General features: G+C 43.9%; 1 protein-coding gene across 32 annotated transcripts in view; it reads right to left on the bottom strand.

Moving 5' to 3' along the window:
• NRXN3 (neurexin 3) overlaps window positions 1–23,622 on the bottom strand; it is a 960,997-nt gene that overhangs the window by 350,962 nt on the left and 586,413 nt on the right. For 2 of the 32 annotated variants that reach the window (XM_069858568.1, XM_069858569.1), the window contains exon 1: window positions 14,705–15,418. The exons of 28 other annotated variants lie outside the window; for them this stretch is intronic. In XM_069858568.1, coding sequence (XP_069714669.1) covers window positions 14,705–14,948 — 244 coding nt within the window. In that variant the 5' untranslated portion in view covers window positions 14,949–15,418. Of the gene's footprint in view, window positions 1–14,704; window positions 15,419–23,622 lie in introns of those variants that run through there. 2 more of the 32 variants (XM_069858566.1, XM_069858567.1) reach the window with 1 other exon arrangement.

Here is a 23,622-nt window from a genome sequence, read left to right as displayed (position 1 = left end):
TCATCTTTAAATGCTTTTTTTTCAGAATCCCACTGATACCAATTTCAATTTAAAAATCCCAACTACAGAGTTGTAATACAACAAACATTCTTAGGTTTTTAAGTCTAAAAGCCTGGGAAGATAGCAGGTTTAGAATATTCACTTCTAGATCCCCAGCCACCTACAGCTAAGACTGAGAAATATTTCTGATTCCTCCTGCTGTTCAAGCCACACTGTCTCAAGTAAGGGAGAAATAACAGCAACTGTTTTGGGAGCCTTCTAAATGGATTAATGCTCATGTAATCCAGGCTTTCAGAATGGTTCTAATGGCATAGATGTGTGTTTTCCTTTGCATTTGTGTCCAAATCTTTTTATGACTAGCATTGGTTGAGAATTTTCCACTGAAGGGTAATTCATCAGAAGTAAACTATTTATAGGAATTGTTCTATATTCGGTTTTAAACAAGTTTAAGCATTTCACAATAAGGCTTCAAGTTTCATTTAAAACATGTTTTGTTTATGAAGCTTAATAAATAAATACTTAATGAAGTTAAAAAATGTCAAATATTGAAAATCTTGTAATGATGTTATACACATGATGATCAAAGGATATAAATGAGCAAGATTTGCCTTTAGTAGACTAACCAGTATAGAAGGAAAAAATGCAAAACATAAGGAACATAAACCCTGTTCAGACATAAAAGTGTAGCAGCAGCTTTCAAAACTACATGCAGGTCTAGATTAATAGCTCAGAATTTAACATTAGTCAATTTGAGGGAACAGGTTACTGCTACCTATAGCTCTATGAGGAGTGGTCCTAGCAAAACTTTCTTTCCCTCAGTGGGACACAGACAGAACTAATTATAGGACATGGAGGAGTTCACAGGCAGCAGGATGGAAGAATAAATGCAACATACTACAAATCAGTATTGCTTTATCAAGCCCTTATTCTTTAGAGTTTAGCAGTTACAAATTTTAGTTTCTAGGATCTTCCTTTGAAAGAAAGGACTCCCTTGAGGACTAGGGCTGATAAGTTACAGTGCTAATTTGGGGGAAAAAAGATGTTCTCCCACTAGTAAATTGAAAGATCCAGCTAACAAGTGTCTGTGTGAGTTCACCACAGTACACAATAGCTTTCTGGTCTCACCAGCTTTGACTCCTTGGGGGCCTTTGCAGCACTGGATGGCTTGCTGTAGTGGTCCATGTTGTGGACCATGCACGTCTTGAATCCAAGCCTTTGGATGTTTTTATTGTGAGTGACTTTTTACTATGGTGACTCCAGAAACCAGGACATCTGTGGCTTGTTTTCATTGAATGTATTTTGTTTCTGGTGATGAATTCAGCAAGGCATAAAGATTTTCAACTGGGGTTGGCACAACGTACGTCAGTGCTTTGCACACTAATACAACCGAGGCTGAAACTGGGATCCAAGGGTCATAGCTACTTCTTTAGACATGCAGGTATAGACTGTGCCAGTAAGAGAACTGATGTGACCTTTAGCCAGCTGAGAGCACAGTGCCAACACACCAGGCTATGTCTTGATGCCAAATGTCTTCTGGTCTGCAATGGCAAAAGTAAGATCAGGCTGGTTATGCCTCCCAGGCCTGTAGATAATAAGTATTTCAGCTCCCCATTACCAGCTGGGAATTTAGAGCATGCAGAAGTGAAGCTCTGATTTGTCCAGAGCTATAGCAGAAGGCAAGGTCCAATCAGGACCCACATTCCAAAACTGTTGCTTCCATATTACTTGCTTAGACCACCCTGCCTCTTTGACTGTGAGATATTCCTATCTGAATATCATACAAACGTCATACTTCCAGTTCTGAGAAGTCTCTGAGATGGGCTACTATTAGGAAGAGAAAGAGGCATGGCTGCCATGTGCACATATTCTCCCAAGTAATATCATATCCTTCTACCTGGAAATTCCAGCTGAGGAAGCTGGAGGGTTGCATGTGTAGTCTGACATTTCTGTACACAGAGTTTTCCAATGCTTATGCACAGGTTAATGCTACAATGAATGTACGGTGAGCCAAATATTCCAGGAAGATCTAGACAGAAACATAAGCATGCTGCTAAGTAAAAGCAATGTGAAAGGTGCCGTGGATCAGACGTCACCACTGCTAGGTTGTACTGCCAGGTTTGACTGTGCTTAGCTGCATTTAGATAGCCTAAACTCTATTAACCTCTGAAGCTTATTAATTAGGGACCCTGATGGTCTGGGGTGAAGTGACAGAAAGCAGTAAACCCTTCAGGGACTTCAGCAGGATTCGGCCTGTTTAAATGCAGAAACAGTTTCTGACTCAGCAAACTGCTTTCCCTCTCCATGTCCTGTTTTTATCATCTTAGAACAAGAAACATAAAAACTAGTTGCTTGTCCTCTATCAGTGCTGCGACACTCTAAGAAGCTACATAAAATGCTTTGAGATGGCAATGTAAAAATAGCTAAGCAAAATGTTAGCATAAGAAACAGAATTATTAAGGACCAATGGCATGTGTAATTATGATAACTAGGATAAAACTGCCATGAATCTCCTTCTCAGTTCTTTATAGCATAAGATGATAGCCATTTGTAAGGTCAAGGAAAAAAAAAACCAAAACTCTCACTTGGGATATACAATTAAATATATCAAAGAGGTTATTTGCATCCATCTGTAGCATCTGGCACTGGTCATGGCCAGAGACAGAATACCAGACCAGATGGACTAATGTGTATGGAAATGCTTATCATCTCCTGTGATTAATTTCTTCCTTCAGGTTGGATATGTCTCTTCTAATTGTGTATCAACCTCTAACCAAAATTGGTGCTGACATATCATTGATTGTACTGCGAGTTTATCTACAGCTCAGCATTCTGGGACAGTTTAGTCCCTTGCTCACCTCAACTCTAATGCAGGAGTTCTTTATCAGTGAATTTCTACATTCACTCATGCATTTTCCAAGCCTTGTCCTCAGAGATTACTGACAGAATCCATGACTCAACTGTAATGTGAACCAAAAATCTTTTTTAGTTCCTGAATCTTTGCCACTGTAAGACTGTAGCCTACAAGACAGTAGACTATAAGACTCCAAATTATTTTCTGATAGTACAGTCTTGTCCATGAATTTATAGAGCCTAGGTTTGCACAGCAGGTTCCTACAACCTTCCCACAAAGTTTCTTGGAATGGCTGCACTGTTTTTCTGTGATTCACTATCAGACATGCAGATCAAGGATGATATAAATGACAACAATAGCAGAAATTTAATCTTTTACAAGAGCCGTCTACTGCATTTTTTTGGTGTGAGAATAAGTAATAATTATTTAATTTTATAATTACTTTATATATAATTTATTTTATAAATAATTAGAAATGATTAGCACTGCACCATAAAATGATGACACTGCATTGTCATATCACATAAGGGACTGTTTTCATATTTTAGATACCTTGACTAACTAAGACTTCTGTAAGCAAAGTTGAAGTCAGCAACCAAAGGAACTGAATCAGCCTCTCTTGAAGGTGCCCTTGAATCCAGGAACCCAGGAAGGTTATAGAAAAGGGTTGCTGTAAGATGGTCACTCAGGCTGTGAAACAGGATAAAATAAGAAACAAAGAACTCTTGCAGATATGACTGCTTTGTCTTTACTCAGTATTGAGAGCGAAAGTCTCCACACACAGCCTCTAACCCTTTCTTGAATCTGAACTCAGCTTCCCTATGGACATGAATTACGCATAATCCTAAGCCTCAGTAGAAAAGTGAAAACAGATACTGCTTCTGAAGAGAAGCAAGCTTTCATGAGGAGAAATACTACACATATCCCTACGTACACACTCAGGGGTGTCCCAATGAAAATGCCCACTATTCAGACACTGCACTTGAACAAAATGCTCTTCTATCTCCTGTTGCATAACGGGAGCACAGGCAGGGCAAACGCACACCCCCAGGCATCACTGCAGACTGTAATGCAGCCCAGGTTTTACCTGGGCCTGTCCCAGTAACCTTAGTAATACAAATAAAAGATTGCATAATTCTTCACATGTTAAGCAGAAGAATCCACCCTTTCTCCCTCCATCGAAAATATTTTTCTTAAAAAGTTCCTTGACTCTTTAGACCAGTAGGTAGTAAGCTAAATATGTTACTATCTTGTTCTAGGTATTAGCAATAAGACTTCCAAGAACACAGGCAATAGTAAAAAAATAAGCTAAAGGGGTGTTTCAGTCATCACAGACACTAGATTTCCAAAACCATATGGAATACTTCGAAGTCTAGGTCCAAGGTCAAAAAAGTGTGTGGCTAAAAGACCACTGTAAACTGCACATCATCAGGGCGGGGCTTTGGTGGGCAAGCTGAAGACCTTATAGCCTTCTGCAGGGTGTCCTGAACCTCCTCAGCACAGATCAAGAGGAGCCAACAGGGCAGCCCTGATGCTCAGTTCTGATATTGCTACTTCCTGTCCTGTGCCTGTAGTGTATTTTCCCCTCCAGCTTCAAATTGTCCATGACTTTTGTGGAGAAGGACTTGAATCTTTAACAGTTCTGATAATTCTTGACTCCCTTGCTTCTGATCTAAGAGAAAGAGAGAATGGGAGCTGTACCCTTGACTTATTTGTACTTCAGCTTAATTTCTATCTTTGTCCTCTTCTGTCCATCCCATCTTCTTTTCTTTGCTAGTTGAAATCATCTTTATAATTTCATCCCAAATTTTGATAAAATGAATACATTGAACAGTTGCAGACAAGATCTAACTTGTAATAGAAGCAGAAGACAGTGAACAGGGACACTGAAAGTGGAGGCTGGGGTGATGTGGTCAACTCTTTCAGTCACTGGTGTGAAAAATCCCCTCAGATTTCTGGAACCAGCAAAGAGAAATGCATGCATGTAGCACTTCTAGGAGCAGTAAATGAAAGCGTCACCACCAGCAGAGAATCACTCTGAAACAAATTACTGCATTTAACCACGCAGCCTGGGAATTCCCCATTTTTCTGACACTATATTCTTGGGACAAGGATCAATATTTCTTTGCAGAACTAGCTGCATCAAAGACAGCAGTCCTTCTCAGGGCACTACAGGAATGAATTCCCAGGACTTCATCTAAAAACAGTACTAGGAGCCATAGCGCTCTGATGGTCCTTAAACTCAAAGGACCAAATATTTCAGCTGAAGTTGAAAACTACCTTTCCAGTATGTTGGGAAAGAACAATAACATAGTAGTGTTTTTCCTTTCAGATGGGTTATGTCAGGCCTTCAAGAGATTTTAAATACTCATAATATATCTGTACTACAGCACAGGGAAATTTAAACATCGGGCAATGTATGATGTGTCCCTAAAACTCATCATCTAGTATATCAAGGCAAGTCAGTGGCAGAACTAGGGGAAAAGTTTGGGGATTCTTGTCCTTAGTTCTACTCAGTGCTGTTGCTGAGGAAAAATCTTTTCAATATTGCCCATTGCCAAGTGGGATATTGCTTCACTGACACCAATGGCAAAAGTTCTCGCTAAGGAATGCATGCTCAGATTTTCACCATTTCTGTAAATCAGACATCAAGTATTAATTAGTCCAGTAGGGGAGACTGCTCATTTTGCTAGCGCATAAAGTCCTAATGACAGGGCCAGGAAAAGTAGTCTAAGTCTATGGCTTGTTAAGTAGAAACCCACCTGTCTGGAAGAACAATTACCTGAAATTACATAGGCTTAGATGTACGCTACTGGTATTCATGAGCAGAATTTGCCATTCTCATCTTACATTACAAGATATACTAAGCTAATACGCAGCAATTCTACAGGAATCCCCATCACCTTACTCTCTTCCATGCTACCGCAAGCCTGGCTTGCTTGTAATGCCCAATGTTAGAAAAGCAAGTCACCAGGTAAAGGGATGTTTGCAAGGCACAGACATTTTTTCACAGGTTCTCCAAATGGAAAAAAAAGTTAGAAAAGAAGATAGTTAGAATGCTCTGCTCTGTTTCTCTTCTTCAAGCCCGTGTAACATGCTGACTACATTTCTCAAGGAAAATTAATTTCTTTGCCTTTTCCGTGCCTCTAATGAACTGCCTCTGAATGCATGAAGGCACAGGAAGGAGAGCAGACTCTGTGGTGAGATAATAAAAAGTGAAAAGCCATTCAAAGCCATCAGTATCTAGCAAACCTACACTGATGGAAACATGCTGGACTGCAGACAGGGGTGCACGATCACGAAAACTTGAAATAGCTTCAGCACTCATCACTTAACAGCAAAAGAAAGATGACATTGAAGGAGCAAGTGGTCCTCCTGCAGAGAGGTTATGGGAGCAGATGACTAGATATAGGCCATATAAATTTAAGATTTCTTTAAGTCCTTTCTAGGCCACCAGCACTCCTAAACACTGTACTCAGGGGACACCACTGAACGACAAACTCTTCTGTGATAGTCCAGGACATCATAATTACCAGTACCATAATCAGAATGTGAGGAAAGCTAAGATGGGCTACCATTTGACAAGTAAAACAAGAAGAACAAACAAAGGAAAGAGGGAAATGCCATTTTTTTAACCTACTGTTTCTGCTTTCACCTCAACAGATACTGAAAGACTCACAGCGTTTGCAGATCAGAAAATGTGTCCATGTAACTACAAGCTCAAATAGTCTTTGAGTGAAATTGTCCCAGATAATCACCACAATTCATGGAAGTTACAAAAGGTTAAGGACCAGAAACTCAGAGGTTTTAATGCAATAAATACAGGGATTCCTGAGTTTTCAGACAGACAGTAAGAATCTTCCCAGAGTAGACAGCCAAGTGGAGACTTTGGCAGAACCCATTTTCTACATATAGATCAGGTAGCATAATAACTAAATCAAAATGAATCAAGCCTCTTTTTTTCTTTTTTTTCACTCTTTTCATTGTAAACACTTGTATTTCTTCAACAATATCCTGATATCAGGTCAATTCTTGTTTTAGTCAAAAGTGTTCACTTGTCCTGCAGAAGGCAGGCAGATTTCAAAACATCTTCCAACATTTGCTAGCACACATAGATGCTTAAGAAGCTAATTTTCCTGCTTGACAAAATGAGCAGTGCCAAACATTTTCAGTTTTAATAAAACACTCGCAGATTTGGCTTCTCTAAAGCCATGTTTATGTATGCTCTGTAGGTAAAATAAGGAGGAACACTGTTAATGAACAGTGTGCTCAATACACAGTTGTCTACAGTGTGTTCTCTCTCTCAACCACCCTGTAACTGCCTCCTCAGTATCTGGGAAATTTCTCTACTTGGCTGCCTTGCCCTCACACTTTGGTTTGAAGACTTCACCAGCGGTGGAGGACATCTGTGCACTGAAACATCTGGTAGCTGAAACAGCAAACCTGCCGAACCAGCTAGATAGAAACATTTCCAGACATCATCCCTGTAATGCCTCCCATAGCTGGGATCTTTAAGCAAACCAGCTGGAGCAGGAGCAGCAGGCTGCTTTAACTGCAGGACCCGGCTGTGATGGGGAGTCATGAAAACCCTAGCTGAGCAGTGCAGCAGATAAGCAAGGAACCAAAAAGTTCACCAAACAGATCCAGACATGAGTAGAAATCACCCAGCATGATATTAAAGATCAAACTACCAAACTGTCAGGAAAAAAAAAACCTTAACTTTCTTTCCCCTTCAAGTAATTTATTCTGCTTAATGCAGATATGCTGAATTTGTTCTAAATTCAAAACCATGTTACAAGGATAGCATGGAGATGGATTTACTCTGCAGTTTTTAAATGGAGCCTGGCCTGTTGACTAAACAGGCAAGTCAGCCTGTGGTACTTTTATCCTGAGCCCTCTAGAAAACAAAGTCTTCCCTGATTCTTTATCATGTGGTATTCACAGAACAAGCAAAGGGTCTTTTTTTAGCAACATCTTCCATCTTTCTGATTCACTCACCCTGTCCCTTGAGCTTTTGCAGATACAAGGCCCTCCCTCTATAGACTGACATACTTTCCACTCTTCCGTTCTCCATCATCAAGAATGCAAAGAGATGAAAGGTGTGAAACTAAGAGATGATAAAATAAACCTTAGCACTGAATCAATTTAGTAATGTCCTTTATCAGCCTGCTATTCATGCTTAGCAATCACTATAGCTCACACCAACTTCATTTTCATTTTAATACACCATACAGAAAAGCAGCCTAAATATACATCCCCAGATCTAAGGCGTATAATCTGTAAACTACAGGAACAGGCAGATCATTTCCATTAGTTTCTTATGTAGCAAAAACCACAATTTACACCCAAAGCATATAATTATATTCAAATTCTAAAAGACAGTGTCGGAAGTACTTTAAATTCATAGTTTGGGGGAAAGTCACTCAGGGGTATAAGTAGTTATGTTTTAATGTGCGAAAACACCACACACACACACAGAGCGCAAAAGAAGTAATTTGCGAGAGTAGCAAGGGAGCTGTGGTGAATCTCAGGCCCCTGGCTCTGGAGGCTGCTTGGAATTTGGCACAGCCGGAACATCCAGCACTCCAACCAAAATGCTCTCCTGCTGCTTTGGAAAACGCCAGTTCCGACATTTAGCACTAGAGCCCAACCAGGCTTTAAAGCCATGAGGGAAAATGCTAGTGGGATCTATGTCCACAATTTGAAGGTGTCGTGTTTGTCCTTCAAGGAGAGATTGAAGCAAGCTGCTCTTTTAAGTTGCTCTGACATCTAAAGTCCAAGAGCACTATTGGGTTTTCACACACTTCTGCGGCTCCCTGCCAGGGATCACAAAGCACACAGGTGCACAAGGACTGCTCACTTCACCTAGGAGATAAATGGTTTTCTCTTCGTTTCACAGATTAATAAAATAAGTCAGAAAGAAAGGTAATGTTTCACCAAGGTCATACAACAAATAAGAGCCACTGGTCAACAGCCTGTCACCTTGTGCGTAGAGGTTATACAGAATACATGAAAAGCACCTTTTTCTCTCTAGTTCAAGTGACCTTTCACAGCTATCAAAGCCCACCAGAACAAGGGACATGCAAAGCCAAAAAATATCTGCCAAAAAAGCACAGGACTGTAATCCAAGACAACTGAACAGAGTCAGGCTTCTTAAGGCACAACACATGGAAATGGAGAAAACAGAAGAACAGCCACCCTGTACACATCCCAGCCCAAACTTCTGTTCCTTGCATTTAGAAGCTCCAGCTCATTATTCCGTCATCTTCTGTATAGCAAGCCATGGGACTGCTGCACCACCAGCTAGAGACTGTCCTGCTCTTGTCAGGATTCCCACCTTAGATGGGTAATTTTTACTGCTTCTAGTGAGACCTGTGCATGGAATTCGTAGCTTCCAACAGCACAGTATGTAACAACCCAGTGACTAACATAACATGGTTCAAGCATGTAATTTCATGCCACAGAAAAAGAAGAAAAAAACAAACAAGGAAAACTACCTAGCTTGTCTAAGAAAAAAATAAAAATTTATTCCATTTTTGAAACGTAGAAATATTAGAAAAAGTACCATTCTCATTCTGCAGCATTCTGACTGTGTAGCTTGTGACATAATCCAACATTCTTTACAACTTCAATGCCGATCCAAAGCATACAGCAGGATCCTGCATCTGTCTTTGAAATGCAGTCACCTCTGCAGTAGAATGTGGCAGTTCCTTGACAAGTCAGGGCTGCATTACCCAAAAGCAGAAATAATAAAGAAAACAAGAAACCTCTCTGCAGTCTAAGTTGCAAAGGAAATATAAGGAGGAAGAAAGTCCCGATCTAATTCTGGCTCAGGACTAGTATTCTCACCTTTGCAAAACGTGTTATGATATACTGTGCAAGATCAAAGTAGCTATCAGAAGAGGGGGTTTTAAAATACATCTTAAGAGATTGAACCTCCAGCAGCACGGGTCTGAGCAATGTTTCAAAGGGCACAGTGACATATATTAAATCAGAATAACAGGGCTCAACAAAACATCAGGTTTCTCAAGTTCCGCATCTCATGAGATCCCTGGGATCTCCCAGGATCAAGTACCAGGTAAACAGTCTTAAGCTTCTATTTTGTAGATCAACTCAAGCTATTCCAAGTTGGACACAGTTAATACTGTGCACTCCATAGGACAGCAGAATAAGAAGTCAAAGAATCTGATTAGAAAACATTTCATATAAAAGTATGCAAAGAGTAAGGTAAATAGTAACCTTGTTATGAGGAATCAGCCTTAGTATATAGCCGGAATTTCCTATGTTCAGCTACTGAACTCTGTGCTTTCTCAAAAGAGCTACAGAGACTCAGCGCATGGGAGCAAAGTTCAGCTATGATCACTTAAACAAGAATGCAAGGGACTAGCGAGTTTGGATGCTAGGGTTTCTGGATAGCCAGCTTGAGACAATGTAAGCAGACTTCACCTTTCTTTAAAAATACTAGTCATTATTAATGTCTCTGCAGAAAGGAATGTAAACATTCAGGCATACAGAATCATTAGCTTTTGCAAAAAAAAAATTAGGCTTCATCATTGATAGAGACTAGAGGCAAGCCACAGAAAATAGAGAAACTTCTACCTTTTAATCTTTGCAGAACTTAACTGCAACCCTAATTTCAGCTCTGAATGAAGTTCATTTTACTGGATCACTGGCTGCTCTGTATAGAATGATTTTTTTCCTTTTGTTAAAGTTACCAACCTTTGCTCAAAGTAATCTCCTGCTGATGGAGGAACAGGGAAGGTCTTGCTCAGTATTGGGGAATGGACAGAGCCAAGGACTGGGAATTAGTTTTCTCTTTTATAGAAAAGGTAGGATTGCAGTGACAAAGATACTTGAGATGAGGAACAGGTCACACTGGAGGAGAAGCAATTAGTTGGACGTATGTATTATAAAGAGGGTACACTGTTGCAGCTGTGTGTAGCAAGCTCGGACACTGGCTTGCAGAATACCTGCCTATTTTATAGAAACATTCTCTTGATTTGTCCAAGCATTCAGTCTCATTTGCTAATTTTGAAAAAGACATATGAGATGGAAATGCTTCACATGAATGACTGAACTTCTAAAAATTGGCTAAGGCTTGAGAGTTACACCTACAAGATCTGGTGGCTGTTCACTACCAGTCCTCAAGAGAAGCCTTCGCTTTTTGTTGTGACTTGTGCAACAGCCTGAGCAAGCCTAGTCCCCACAAAGTGAAAACTGAAAGAGAAACACCCCCACACCCACCACTTCTCCCAGAGCTGCCCCTGCACAACAGTACTCTGAAGGCTGGGGCAATCTGCTTAAGATATCACATGCCACCTCCGTGCACCCATGCTCCCCACCTATTAAAGAGGACCAGAGGAAAAAACAGCTGGAGGGGATAAGGAGAAACCAAATTAATTAATTCATCACTAAGACAAAACATGCACAAATCTCTTCATTTTATCTGTCAACCAGAGGCATGCATTATTCATCAGCTGAGGCAATGAAGAGGTGGCAAAAGGGGCTGTGAAGCCACTGCTGCAGGCTCTGGTAAAGCAGCTGACCCAGCAGGGTGCTAAATAGCTAAGGCGAGACAGCAGGATTCAGCACATATGGATTTTCAATAAACACAGCCCCAACTTTGCTCCACAGTTGGATTTTCTTCCCTTCTCCATTCCACAGGCCCTAACGAAGCAAGGAAGAATCATGGCTTTCTCTTCCTGCTGTACAGGGAGAGAGATTCTGCCAGTCTAGGAAGGTCTTCACATGGGAAAAAAGATTTCTTCTGACTTGCTGAAGTTGCCTGCCTGGCCAGGCTCCCTCCCCTGCTGACAGGGAGGTAAACCTGTTACAAAGACTTTCTGCTTGAGAAGATGCGCTGTGCCAAGTTTCATATTTGCAGGTTGCAGCTCAACTACCAGAAAGCACTAGCTCGATGATTTCAGAATTAACTCTCCTAAGACCAGCTTGGTACTGACTGCCAGGTCTGGCCCTGGTCCTGTTCAAGTTAAGCCAGGAGAAGGTTTTCCACTGATTATAAAGGAACACTAAATACAGACTCCAAACAAGTGTTCACTGCTGCAAGACATTTACTTTTCCTTAGTGCTAGATACTAATCTGCTTCTTCAAACAGATTGAAATCCACTGGGATGTAGAAGAAAAGAGGAAAATACCGTTAAATACAAGACTAAGCCCTGGTGGTTAGCACTGCAGGACTGGGAGGCAACACAGCAGGGTGGCCAGGATCCTGCCCTCACTCATCCCAAAACCAGTACAAACGTAGCCACCAAGTAGGGCAGGAGTCAGAATGATTTTTTTATTTCCTCCTAGCAAAGAAAAATACAAAAATCCCAAGAAACACAGGGAGTGCACGGCCTCCGTAGGATCTGACTCTTCAACATTGTCACAGATCCAAATTCCAAGGGCCTCTGTCGTGCAACAGTGAAAGAAAACACAAAGATAAACCATGCATGTATTTACAAGACCAGCTGTCTTTGTGGACTCGTTTTCCTTCCTCCCTCCTTCTCTCCTTCTCTCCCTTTCTCCCTCCCCTTACTCATGGCCAAAGGGGCTTTCCATGCCAGCTTTGCTACACAGCATGATTAGGAAAAGGGGAAAAAAAATATCTCAGGCTGGCTTATGTACCAGGCTGAGCTCTCCAAGCTCTCCATTTCTCTTGATTCCTTACTGCAATGAGGATACAGAAAAAAATGCCTGCCTCTCCCTGAAGTTGGTAACAGCTTTTGCTCAAGGCTCTTAAATGAGGCTTTGCTGGGCTTTCAAGGCAGATGGGAAAGTCATCAAGGAGAAAAGATCTACCATTTCTTGACTGGCAAACAGAGTCTAGACTCTCCTGCAGACTACTGCCTGCCTTTTACATCAAGGCTGACCACTATCACATTTTGCAACATCCTTCTTTCCTCTTGAGTGACCAATGAGCCAGATTTTGCTATCCCTTTCCACCGTAGAACTCAACTACAGAAGCATGTCTGTGCAGAAACAGAAGAAGTAGTGTCAGAAATTAGGGAGAAAGTAGATTGGAAGGAAAGGTAAAGGGAGGGGAGCACCCTGGGACAGTTGGTTGAAATGCCGCATGACATGGCTGCAGTAGGCACTATGAGGATGTGCTAGCATAGCTGTGTCAGGGTTACAAGGACAGTAAGACCTGGAGCATCTCAGGTAAGCAGCTGAATAACCAGCAGAGCAGCCCGAAGGGTTCAGATAGCACAGTGATCAATGGACCTCCAATTAAGGCTAGAGGTACACTGGCAGAGTTGTAGAAGGAGCTCAGTGCTGCAGGTCTGAGGCGAGGCACACTGGAGAGGAAATGGGATCAGGAACAAAGCCAGGAGGCAGATGCTGTGGGACACAACTGAACACCAGCAGAGAGGGCTGTGCTAGCAGTAGGTGCTTTAGCAGACCTGCTGAAGGGCGTGAGAAGAGTGTGGCTGGGAGCACTGCAGGACAGGTTGCTGGTGCTCTGGCAGTGTGGGAGGGGGGAGCCCAGGGAGCTGCAGAACAGCATTGCACTGCAGAGGCAAGGACTTGGGACTGAAATTGCGCTGGGTAAAACGAGTCAAGCTGGAGGTGTGCAGCCAGTTCTGCAGACACAAGTGGCAGCATCTTATCAGCCTATCAATCTCCCACTTATGGCCCAAAGTTCACATCCACCCAAAAGCAAGAGAAACACATTCAGGCCCCTAATGGGATGAAAACCAGTGCCATCCCAGACATAAAGACCATCCGTTAAGCACCATTCATGTGAAACTCAGTTATGGGTTATTAATCATTAACAGCAGTAGCCCCGTTGTTTGCAGCAATACCATGTGAGAGAGTCCCTACCATGCTAAAGTGAGATATGAGTGATCAGCCAGTCCCTGCCCCAAAGCGTTTCCAACAGAAATAGCTAAAGGAAAAGTAACCTGTGAGGGAGAACAAAGCTGGGTACAACAGCAGAGACTTTAGTTACTTTTCCTCTATATCACGACTTTGCCCAAGAGGTCGCAGAGCAGAGTTGCTGCAGGTTTCACACCTTGGCCAGACCTGACCCTGACTTACAGCCCTGCAGGGAAAGGGCCAGACCCTGACATGCCTGCCTCTCCTGGCTGATGTAGCTGAAGGCAGAAGCAAAGAGACACAGGACAAAGGAGAGAAGGTGGGGATGAGGGAGAGTTCCCATGTTAGCCAGGCCTAGGCCAGCTCCTCTCAGGGTGGGCAGATTCAAGAGAGCTAGGCAAGAGGCAGTGGTGGTCCAGCTACTTAATACTGTCCAGCATTTGAGGAGCAGGATGCTGGTGGGTACTCCCCCGAATGTTGGCATCCTTCAGACCTGCTCTTCCCCTTCTCCCTTGCTGCCAGAGTAGAAACTCATTCCCTATTATTTCCTGCCCCTGGGTTTCCCAGGAAGCTGGGAGCCGGGCTAAGGACACCTCGTGCTTCCTTTGCACACCCCGAGCCACCCGACAACTTCACCAAGGAAGGTTTTGGGGGAGCGGGTAGGGCAGGGGAGAAGCCAGCGGGTCACGGGCAAAGGCTGAGGAGGCCAGCAGGGAAGATGCGCTGCCGCAGGGACCGTGTCAGCCGCTACGGCTCCGCTGGGGCCGGGAGCCAGGGAAGCAGTGACCCCCTCCCGAGGGACCCTCACCCCAGCGGGATGCCCCTCGGCCCCCACCCCTCTGTCCTGCCGGACCACGCGAGTTGGCAAGGGAGGGAAGGAGGGTTAATGGGGAGGGGAGCTAGCGGCGGAAATGCGAGGGGCTGGGAGGACACCCCCCCTCTCCCCCCAGAGTCACAGTCATCGTCCCCGTTCCCCCTCTTGCTGCTCCAGCTGCTCCGCAAAAAGGTTAGAAAGAAACGAGAGCGGGAACCCACCGTGTCCTCCTCGGAGGGAGACAGGGGAGCGGTAGATAGAGATAGGCACAGAGTGGTGCTTGCTGCCGTGGAAGTGATGCTCATACTGAGCCTGAGAGACAGACGAGGAAGAGGAGGCAGAAGAAGCCGCGTTAGAGGAACTCCACACAGAGCTGACGATACATCCCCAAAAGAGGGAGCACATCCACAGGATCCAGGCGGGGCGGCGTCCCGGGCAAATGCTGGGGTCTATTCTCAGGTGCATGGTCAAGGCACAGGACACCTACAGACGGGCAGTCTGAATTCCAGCCAGGGAGAAAGGAAAAGGTTCATGATGCCAGGGGACCCATGCTAGCAGAAAGGAGAGTCGCTTCCGAGGCTCTCGGGCGTGCGTGTGTTCAAGAGGCAGAGAGACGGTATGTGTCTGTGCGAGACAGCGAGCGCTAGGAGGGAAGGGGAGGGAAGGGGGAAGGTTAGTAACCACACACAGAAGAACGAGACGCGCCGTTTCCCAGGGCTGTGGATCTACTGTGCCAGGAACCCCGCGGCCGTACCGAACCTCCAGGAGAGCGCAGGAAAGCCACACATGTCAGTGCCGGGGTCCTGGAGCTTGCACTTGTCAGGTTCCTCCAGGAGCACGGGGTCCTTGAGGACTTTTCCCTGCCTGCGATCCCTGTCTCTCACTGAGCTGAGAGGGACTACTGAAAACGAAAAAGAAGAAAAAAAGCCAGAGACCCCAGGTAAATTTTTTGATTTTTTTTTTTTTTATCCCGATTCCAGGGGGGTTTCTGCCGCTTCTCCACTAGCAAGCGTTGCAATGCAGAACCGCTAGGCACACGCACACGCGCACACACACACAGAGCGAGCGAGCGAGCGCGATCGGGATCGTTATCCTCCTTCCACCGGATCCGGGCGACCGAGGGCTCAAGCCGATTAACCCCGCGCGGCCGGGGCGAGCGGCGCCGGGTGCTGCCGGGCAGGCGGCGCGGAGCGAGCGGCGCGGGGGGCGGAGGCTGCGGGGCCGGCGCGCCAAGTGCGCCCAACTCGGCGGCGCGGGGGCAGCGCGGCCCGGGCAGCGGATCCGCCAATGGCCGCGCCGCATGCAAATGTCCCGGCGCCGGCAGCCAATGAGGGCGGCGGCGCCGCTCCGCAGGGGCACCGGCGGGAGGGGGCGGGCCCGGCGGGAGGCTCCGCCCCCGCCATTCATTCGCGGCCGCCTCACCCCCCGGGACGGGGCAGGGCGGCGGGGAGCACCTCCCGGCCCCCAGACTGCCCCCTCGGGCTGCGCGGGAGCTGAGCGAGGAGCGCGAGTGACCGAGCTCTTCATTAAAACTCCGTCCTGCTTGTCACAGAATAGTTTGGGTCGGAAGGGACCTTAACGATCATCTAGTTCCAGCCCCCCTGCCCTGGGCAGGGACACCTCCCGCCAAATCAGGCTGCCCAGGGCTTGTTTTATTTTCTTTTCGATGTTCCTGCGACAATAAGCTGTGTCCTACCAATATACTGGCACTTAATCCTCGGCGAGTGAGGACCGAAGCCACAGTTTGCAGCCCATACGTTAATAAATGAAGGTGGTAGAATATGTAGTAATATGCTGCCTATCGCTTTGCATGGCAAAACCCCCCAGCCAGGGGATTAACCGATGGTTAAGTGACTTAGGCAAGATCACTAAGGGAGTCAGTAAGAAGCTCTGGAAAAGGAGCCAGCTGGTCCAAACTCACCTTGCACTGCATTGCCTCCCTCTACTTCACTTAGTCATTCAAGCCAGAATAAGTTGTTTATGACTGTAAGTTTCCTTGTAAATTTCCCCCTCTTCATCCCACAGGAGCCTCAGAAACCCGCTTCACTCATTTCATAAGTATTTCCCTAACCCAGAGATGTAATGTTTTCCTCATTGATCTCGATTTAGTACAGCACCTCCGTTAACTTGTAATGCTCAGCCTGAGCTGCACACCTAGAACTTCTAGCTGGGTCTGATATGCTTGTAATTTATTTTCTGTTAACTTAGGTTATAGTTTAAGTGATCTAAATCAGGTGCTAGAGCGGTCAGAAATACTTCACTGTTTTGCTGGGTTTAATCGATGATTAAATGATGGTAAAGCTGCAAAACAAGAACCTTCAAATTTATCCAACATCTGCCAACGAAGAATCTCAGAGTGCTTTAAAATCTTTTATTAATGAAGCCATTCAACAGGTTTTTTTTGTCACTCTGCAGATAAGAAAACATAGGCTCATGTTGAGCCAGTGAGTGGCTTATATACATGGGAACTGAATACAACAGACACCAAGATTTTCCATCCCAAACAGTACATGCTGTTAGTATAAACATTTGACTGATTTGGTGGCCAGTTGTTAGCCTTAAAAAGTATGAATATCAGCCTTCCTCACAACAGGGCAACCAGCCAGAGACAGGGGTGAGGAACCTGTGGTGCAGGTGCCTGCTGGCTTGAAGATTTGCAGTGCCATGCACAGGGCACAGAACAGTTTTATCTCTGTAAGACAACAGTTCCTGGCCTTGAGATTTGTTGAGGAAATTGGAGTTGCTGCCATATATGTGGCAAGATACCCAGAAGAATCCTGCCTTTGACAGGAAGCCTCCACATGCTGCTAATTGTACTCGGGAGAGGAGGGAGAATATAACGCAGCATATCATTCTCGAAAGGCTGCTGACCCATGAGGATGCTGCTGGCATCCACCTCGAATCCCTCGCCATGGAAATCCTGACTTTCACCTAGTCGTCAGACAAAGTACTCTGAAATATTTGTTGTGTAGTTAAACTGTAGGGGCTTTCAGGGAAAGGATGTGTATTAAATACACATCACCAATGCCACTGTTATTTGTAAAATACAGGAAATGTGTTCTGAATAATTTCAGACCCAACTAGTTATCAAGAATGCAACAAAGATCTGCCTCTCGTCATTTTACTTTCTTTTTCTCTGGTGGCAGCGTTACAAAAAGGACAGAATATATCACATGTTACTGGATCAGTAACTTAAAATGGGAGTCTAGATCTAAACATTGAAGACCCAGTGCTGCTTCTCCCAAAGGCAGTGGTGGAAAACTCATTCATTTGTGTGTAAATGGACATGTTTTAGGAAGCACAATTCTAGAGGGAAGAACGGGGTAAGTGCATGGATACACTCCTCGCCATTTTCCTGAAACTACTTGCCCTATTGCTGGAAGAGGTAAAAAAACGTAAGAGGGATTTTCTTTGTTGAATAAGATGTGGTAGCATCCTTGGGGTCTTGCTTCCCCTTTAACAGCCCTCTTCTCTTCTCTATACCTGAGCCTTTCTTCATGCCTGCCACCTCCTGGGCTGATGCAGGAGGTAGAGCCCTATATGGTCAATAAATTACCTAGCTCCAAAGCAAATCACTGATCGTTTCCTCGGCTCGCTCACTTTGCTGCCAATCCCTTCCTCACATACAGAAGTACCAGTTTAGGTGCAGAGGACATACAAATGTGATGAGCATCACCTTAAACTGCCCTGGCCATAGACAGAAAACACCTTGGAGTCCCTGAACAGAAGAAATAGAGTCACTGTGAGTTGTCCCTGTGCTGAGTTGCTGTCCTGTCTAAGTTCTGCCTACCAATCTAACTTTGATATAAACCATTGGCTAAACCACCATAGGCAAAACGGAGAAAGGCCAAGAAAGCCAATCTGCAGAGTACAACATAAAAAATAAAAATAAATTTAAAAAAGGAAAGAACTGGGAAGTTGGCTATAAATACATCATAGGGTTCTGGTGACATCGTAAAGTACTGGAACTTCATTCTACCTTGCTTTATTAGGTGGTGGTAGATGTATTTACTGCCCTGTAATTCACAGGTGACTCATTTATTTAGCAGCACCAGTGCAGGAAGAGGGCAGATTTCAATTGCAGTTTCCCCTCTTGGGTGGCAAGGGGAAGTTTATAGTCAGAAGTGAAGTTTCAACAACATTATTCCCACCAGATTTACTTTAAAGAGGCATTATTATTTTCCTATTAGTCTAGTTCATCTGAGTAAACATACGGTCTTTCTAAATGTTCTTGATTCTTCAGACCTGAGAAGGGTGCCTTAAAGGATAATGGTTCCCATCATAAGTTGCTCCCTACAGATATAAGAAAAGTAGTCTTATTGCTCACATATCTTTATTTTACTACAAGAGCAGAGGGCTACCATATTCTGCAGAAATGAGAAATAATAAAGCAATTACTCCCAAGTTCTAGAATCCCAGAAGGAGAGCCAGTTGGCTTCAAGCCCAGGAAAAGTTTTTACCTTATTTATGTCAGCAAGTACATCTCTCTCTATATTTCCTATTAAATCTTAGCTGTTAATTACTTTGCTGCACTCAGAACTGAAAAAGTCAGCTCTGCTCTAAAATCACAGATTTCACACTGGATCCAAAGGGGAACCTCTATTAGCTTCTAGTAATACAAGGAGACTGCCAGAGGGATGATAGCTCTGGCTCCACCCAGTAAAGGCTAGCGAGATACGGCAGTGGCCAGTGCATCGCTATATAACAAGGTTAAGAGAGCAAGGCCAACTAGAACAGCCTGTCACCCCAAAACTTTTCCCCAGACTGAACTCTTTCTCTCAAGGTACAAACCAGTCCCATTCTATTTATATATATATATTTTTAATATACTTTTCTGAGAACAAGCAGGACAAGAACAGGCTATCCTTATGACATTAAAACAGAGGCTTAAATAAAATAAACTAGAGGGGATTGCATGCTATAGAGAGCTTAGAACTGGCATATATACATCTTTGTCTTTAGCAAGCTACTTCAAATACTGCTGAGGACAGCAGTGACCAAAATGCTGGCAGAATTAACTACTCTGAGACTAGTCCCTGGTGTCCCTCTGTCCTTGTCATCACTGCCTCTCAGCAGCCAGCCTCCAGAGGCAGATAAGACCCCGTGGCACCAAAGAATTATCAGTGTCCTCTCATCCAGAGGGAAAAAGTAGGGTTTCTCCAGGACAGGGCTGAAGACCACACAGAGCTGCTGCTATGCAGTACTTTTTTCTGCGTATAACCGACTCACTGCAGTCTCTATAGTTCTTAGTTTTATTCTGTACCTTTGAAAAAAAGAGCAATCTATTCTCAGGGCTTCTGTGCTTTCCTTTAGCATCCAGTAGGTCCAGCTACCTACAAAAGTGGAGGCATGTGCCTTACATGTTATCAGTGACACAGGGCAGGTCTAATCCTCTTTTCAGCTCAGCTCCAAGAGACTACAGTTTGCCACAAGCAACTACTACAGAAGCTTTGAAGTCTAGTTTTGTTCTCATTTATGTCAGAGTAAATTCAACAGAGCCAATGGATTGACATCAATGAAGGGGGATCTGACCCTTGATGTTCATTTGTGAGAACAGAAATACAATCTGATTACAACCAGTTAGCCTGGGCAGGCATAAGTTAGCTGAAAGGGAACAATAACCATGGGGAACTTTGACAGAAGATGAGGGACACCGATTCAGTTCTGTCAAGGGCCAGAAATTTTGCCAAGCTCAGACTTTTATTTTCTAAAGTTTCACATCTGCAGTCCTATGTTAGTGGAAACCAGCAAGAACAAGGGAGGTGGGGGAACGACACACAAATACAGCAATATATGTCATTTTGATAAGCATTAATCAATTATAGTTGGGTAAGAGACAACATCAGAATTTGCTAATGCAAACTAACAATAACATGTTAGTATTGGCCCTGTTTACTAGGTAACGTATAGAGGACAATCCAGTGTACTCAGCACTATGTAAATCAACAGACACAGGGAGTCCCTTCCCTAGAGAGCTTACGGACTTACTGAAAAGGCATGAGCCAACCTATGTTGGACTAGCTTTATAAGCAAACAGTACCTTTTCTTTTGGCTTAAGTCTATTAGTCTGTGAACTTAAGAGAACGCGAATGCTTAGATACTGGCAACAGTGGCTTTACAAAGAGGCAATTAGTGCAACTGCTTTCAGCTCTGAGCTTGTAAGACTCCTTTCAGTCTTCACTGAATGTGAAGAGAGATTCCTCTGGCTACCTGGACAGGACACCATCAAGCATCCTTTCTCTTAAAGCTGCCTTACAAATTAGGACAAGATCCTTCTCACACTCTGAACTCTCTACCAGACCAGTAATTATGAATGTGCTTTTTTGTTAAATGAAGGATGCTTAGGTTTGGTTTACTTCAACAGTCATGAGGACCTCCTGCTATTAAAGTACTTACTATTTCCTCTCCTGTCTCACAAACACTTTAATCCCAGCCCCTGGGGTACTTTATCAAAGTGGGCTAAGCAGTCTCTAGTCCGCCTGTCAGCAATGCTGACAGGCAGGCTCTCATCTCACAAGAGCAAACTGATCCTGTCTGGCTGCAGAGCTCCTTCCTCCAGGAAGGCTGGAACCGCACCTATCCCTTTTACTCTCAGTAGAAGCTGGGTTCAATGGCAGCTGTTCAAATCTTCTCGGGCAGAGAAACAGAACCTGCCTCTGGTTCTCTTATCATTTCAGGCAATTTGACATTTTATCAAAGGTTTGTACAGGCTCAGAATGACTGCAGAAACCAAGCCAGGTTTGAAGAAATCAGATTGCCCACTGCTCAACCTTCGACAGGTATTTAATCACCCATGAATGAAAGGAGCATGATGGTTTAATTTTCTGACTTTTCTGTCACAGAATTCACACTTCAGAACCTCTACTACCTATGTTTCACCAAGGATATCAGAATAAAATGGTAGTGACCTGCAGCATGTGCTGAGAACTGATTTCCATTGTTCATCACAGCCCCCTTACAGCAGATGACTTCCTAACCAACTCTGCAATTAGCCTGATTTTATGTTGAGCCCAATTTATCTGTAGTGTAACTCCTAGCAACTGATACTATGGATGCAAGTAGATACTATGTTTATTGAAACAAAAATATATATGTACTTTGCTCTCCTTGTGGTTGGATTCAGTGTTTGCAAGTCTAAGGTGAAGGCGAACAGCCTGTTCCCAGCCTAGGTGTGTGCCTCGCCTGGGATAACATGCTGCTGCAATCCCTTGCCTTTAGTGACTCTCACAGCGGCAAGAGGTTAGACACGTCAGCGGATCAGAGAGGAGAATGTGTGACCTACTGTCATCTTGGCTGTATATATTCTGCAGATCTAGATTTAGACCTCCAAGGTCTGTCAGTCCAGCACTTTATACACTAGCGCTAAATATTAGTGCTGCAGAACTAATATTTATGTCATGAATTCTTAGTGTGGAAGAAAAGAGCTGGGAAATAACTTTTGAAGATCTCTGAGTTCTAAAACCTAAATAATACTTGAAAGACTGAGTAGAAAGAGACAGGGAATAGATGAAGTTAAAATATCTGCTGTGATAAATAGGGAACTATTTTAATTTTACCCATAAGAGTAGAAAGGAGACTTTTCCTTTTGCACTCAAAAAAATCTTGTCTGACACAGAGAGAAGAAGCTGAAAAACTGTTACTTTCGCTCCTTTAAACTGGCTTCTGTGCTAATGAAAAGCGAGCTGTCTAATAGACGCTGTGCACAGGCTCCCCTCTGCTGCGCTTCTCTCTTCCACCTATCATCTTGCCTGGCATTTGCCGTAATCACCTGTTCATCTCACAGCAATAACTGCCAGGTGACTGGTGTTTTCTGTAGTCTACTGACCACCAAAAAAAGAATTAAAAGCAATGCAAAGAAAGATTTAGGGGGAAAATCTTTCAATGACACAAGCATCTCACTGCCAGCCAGACAAAGAGTGAAGCATCTCCTGCGGCCAAATCTGCTCACGTGAAAGCTGCTGGTAGGTGTAATTTCCTAAGATGTATACCTTGTCAGTGTGCAGAGGATGAAGAGAAAAAGAAGGTCAGAGCAGCCAAAGCTGACAAATTGGAAGGACAAAAGAAGTCACTATGAGGAACAATTCTTCTGCTTTTAACCCTGAAAGAGCCCACACTGCACCATCTGTGGCAAACCAGACTACTTGGCTAAGGCATAGTGAACAATAAGGCCATTAGATGGCCTTCTCCTCACCCAAAGGAAATAGTCATTTTTATCTGTGGTGTCTGTGCTACCTGCACAGGGTAGTATACAGTATGCATTCCAGTTCCTCTTATCCACAGTAGAATTTTTTTCACTCCAAGTAACTACGTTGATAATGGACAATACTGCCAGGAACTTCAAGAGACTATCTAGTCTATATCTCTGCTGCAGGGAAGTATAAACTTTACCTACAACATTCTTGATGATATTGTCATAACTTGCAATGATGAAGAATCAATGACCATGGAAGTAATATGTAGCAGTGCTCAACTTTACCAAAAGAATTATTTGGTTTTCCTTTTGACAAAAGGGTTTTCTGATATAGGTGAAGTGAAGAGGGTAGTTAGCAGGACAGTAGCATTAAATTTCCATAGGGCAGACTTTGAACTCTTCAGAAGGCTGGTTGGCAAAGTCTTATGGGAGACAGTACTCAAGGGCAAGGGAGCCCAGGAGGGCTGGGAGCTCTTCAAAAAGGAAATCCTAGCAGCTCACGAGAAAGCCATCCCCATGTTCCGGAAAAAAAGCCGGCAGGGGAAAAAAACAGCTTGGTTGAACAGAGAGATCTTGAGTGATATCAAGAAGAAGAGAAACATTTATGGGCTCTGGAAGAGGGGACAGGCCTCTTGGGTGGACTACAGGAGGGAAGTGAGATTGTGTAGAGAAAAAATCAGAAGGGCTAAGGCTCAACTAGAAATCAGGTTGGCAAAGTCTGTGAAAGATAACAAAAAATCTTTCTATAAATATATAAATAATAAAAGGAGGACTAGGGAGACCATACAGTCCCTATTGGACGCAGAAGGAACAACAGCGACAGGGGATGAGGAAAAGGCTGAGGTACTTACTGCCTTCTTTGCCTCAGTCTTTAATTGTAAAGAAAGTTGTTCCCTCTGTGTACAAACACAGGAGCTAGAGGAGCACAATGAGGCTCCCATGATCCAA

Source organism: Phaenicophaeus curvirostris, chromosome 5 (assembly GCF_032191515.1).
Source record: "Phaenicophaeus curvirostris isolate KB17595 chromosome 5, BPBGC_Pcur_1.0, whole genome shotgun sequence".
Lineage (NCBI taxonomy): Eukaryota > Metazoa > Chordata > Aves > Cuculiformes > Cuculidae > Phaenicophaeus > Phaenicophaeus curvirostris.
This window is presented reverse-complemented; position numbering and strand designations above follow the sequence as displayed.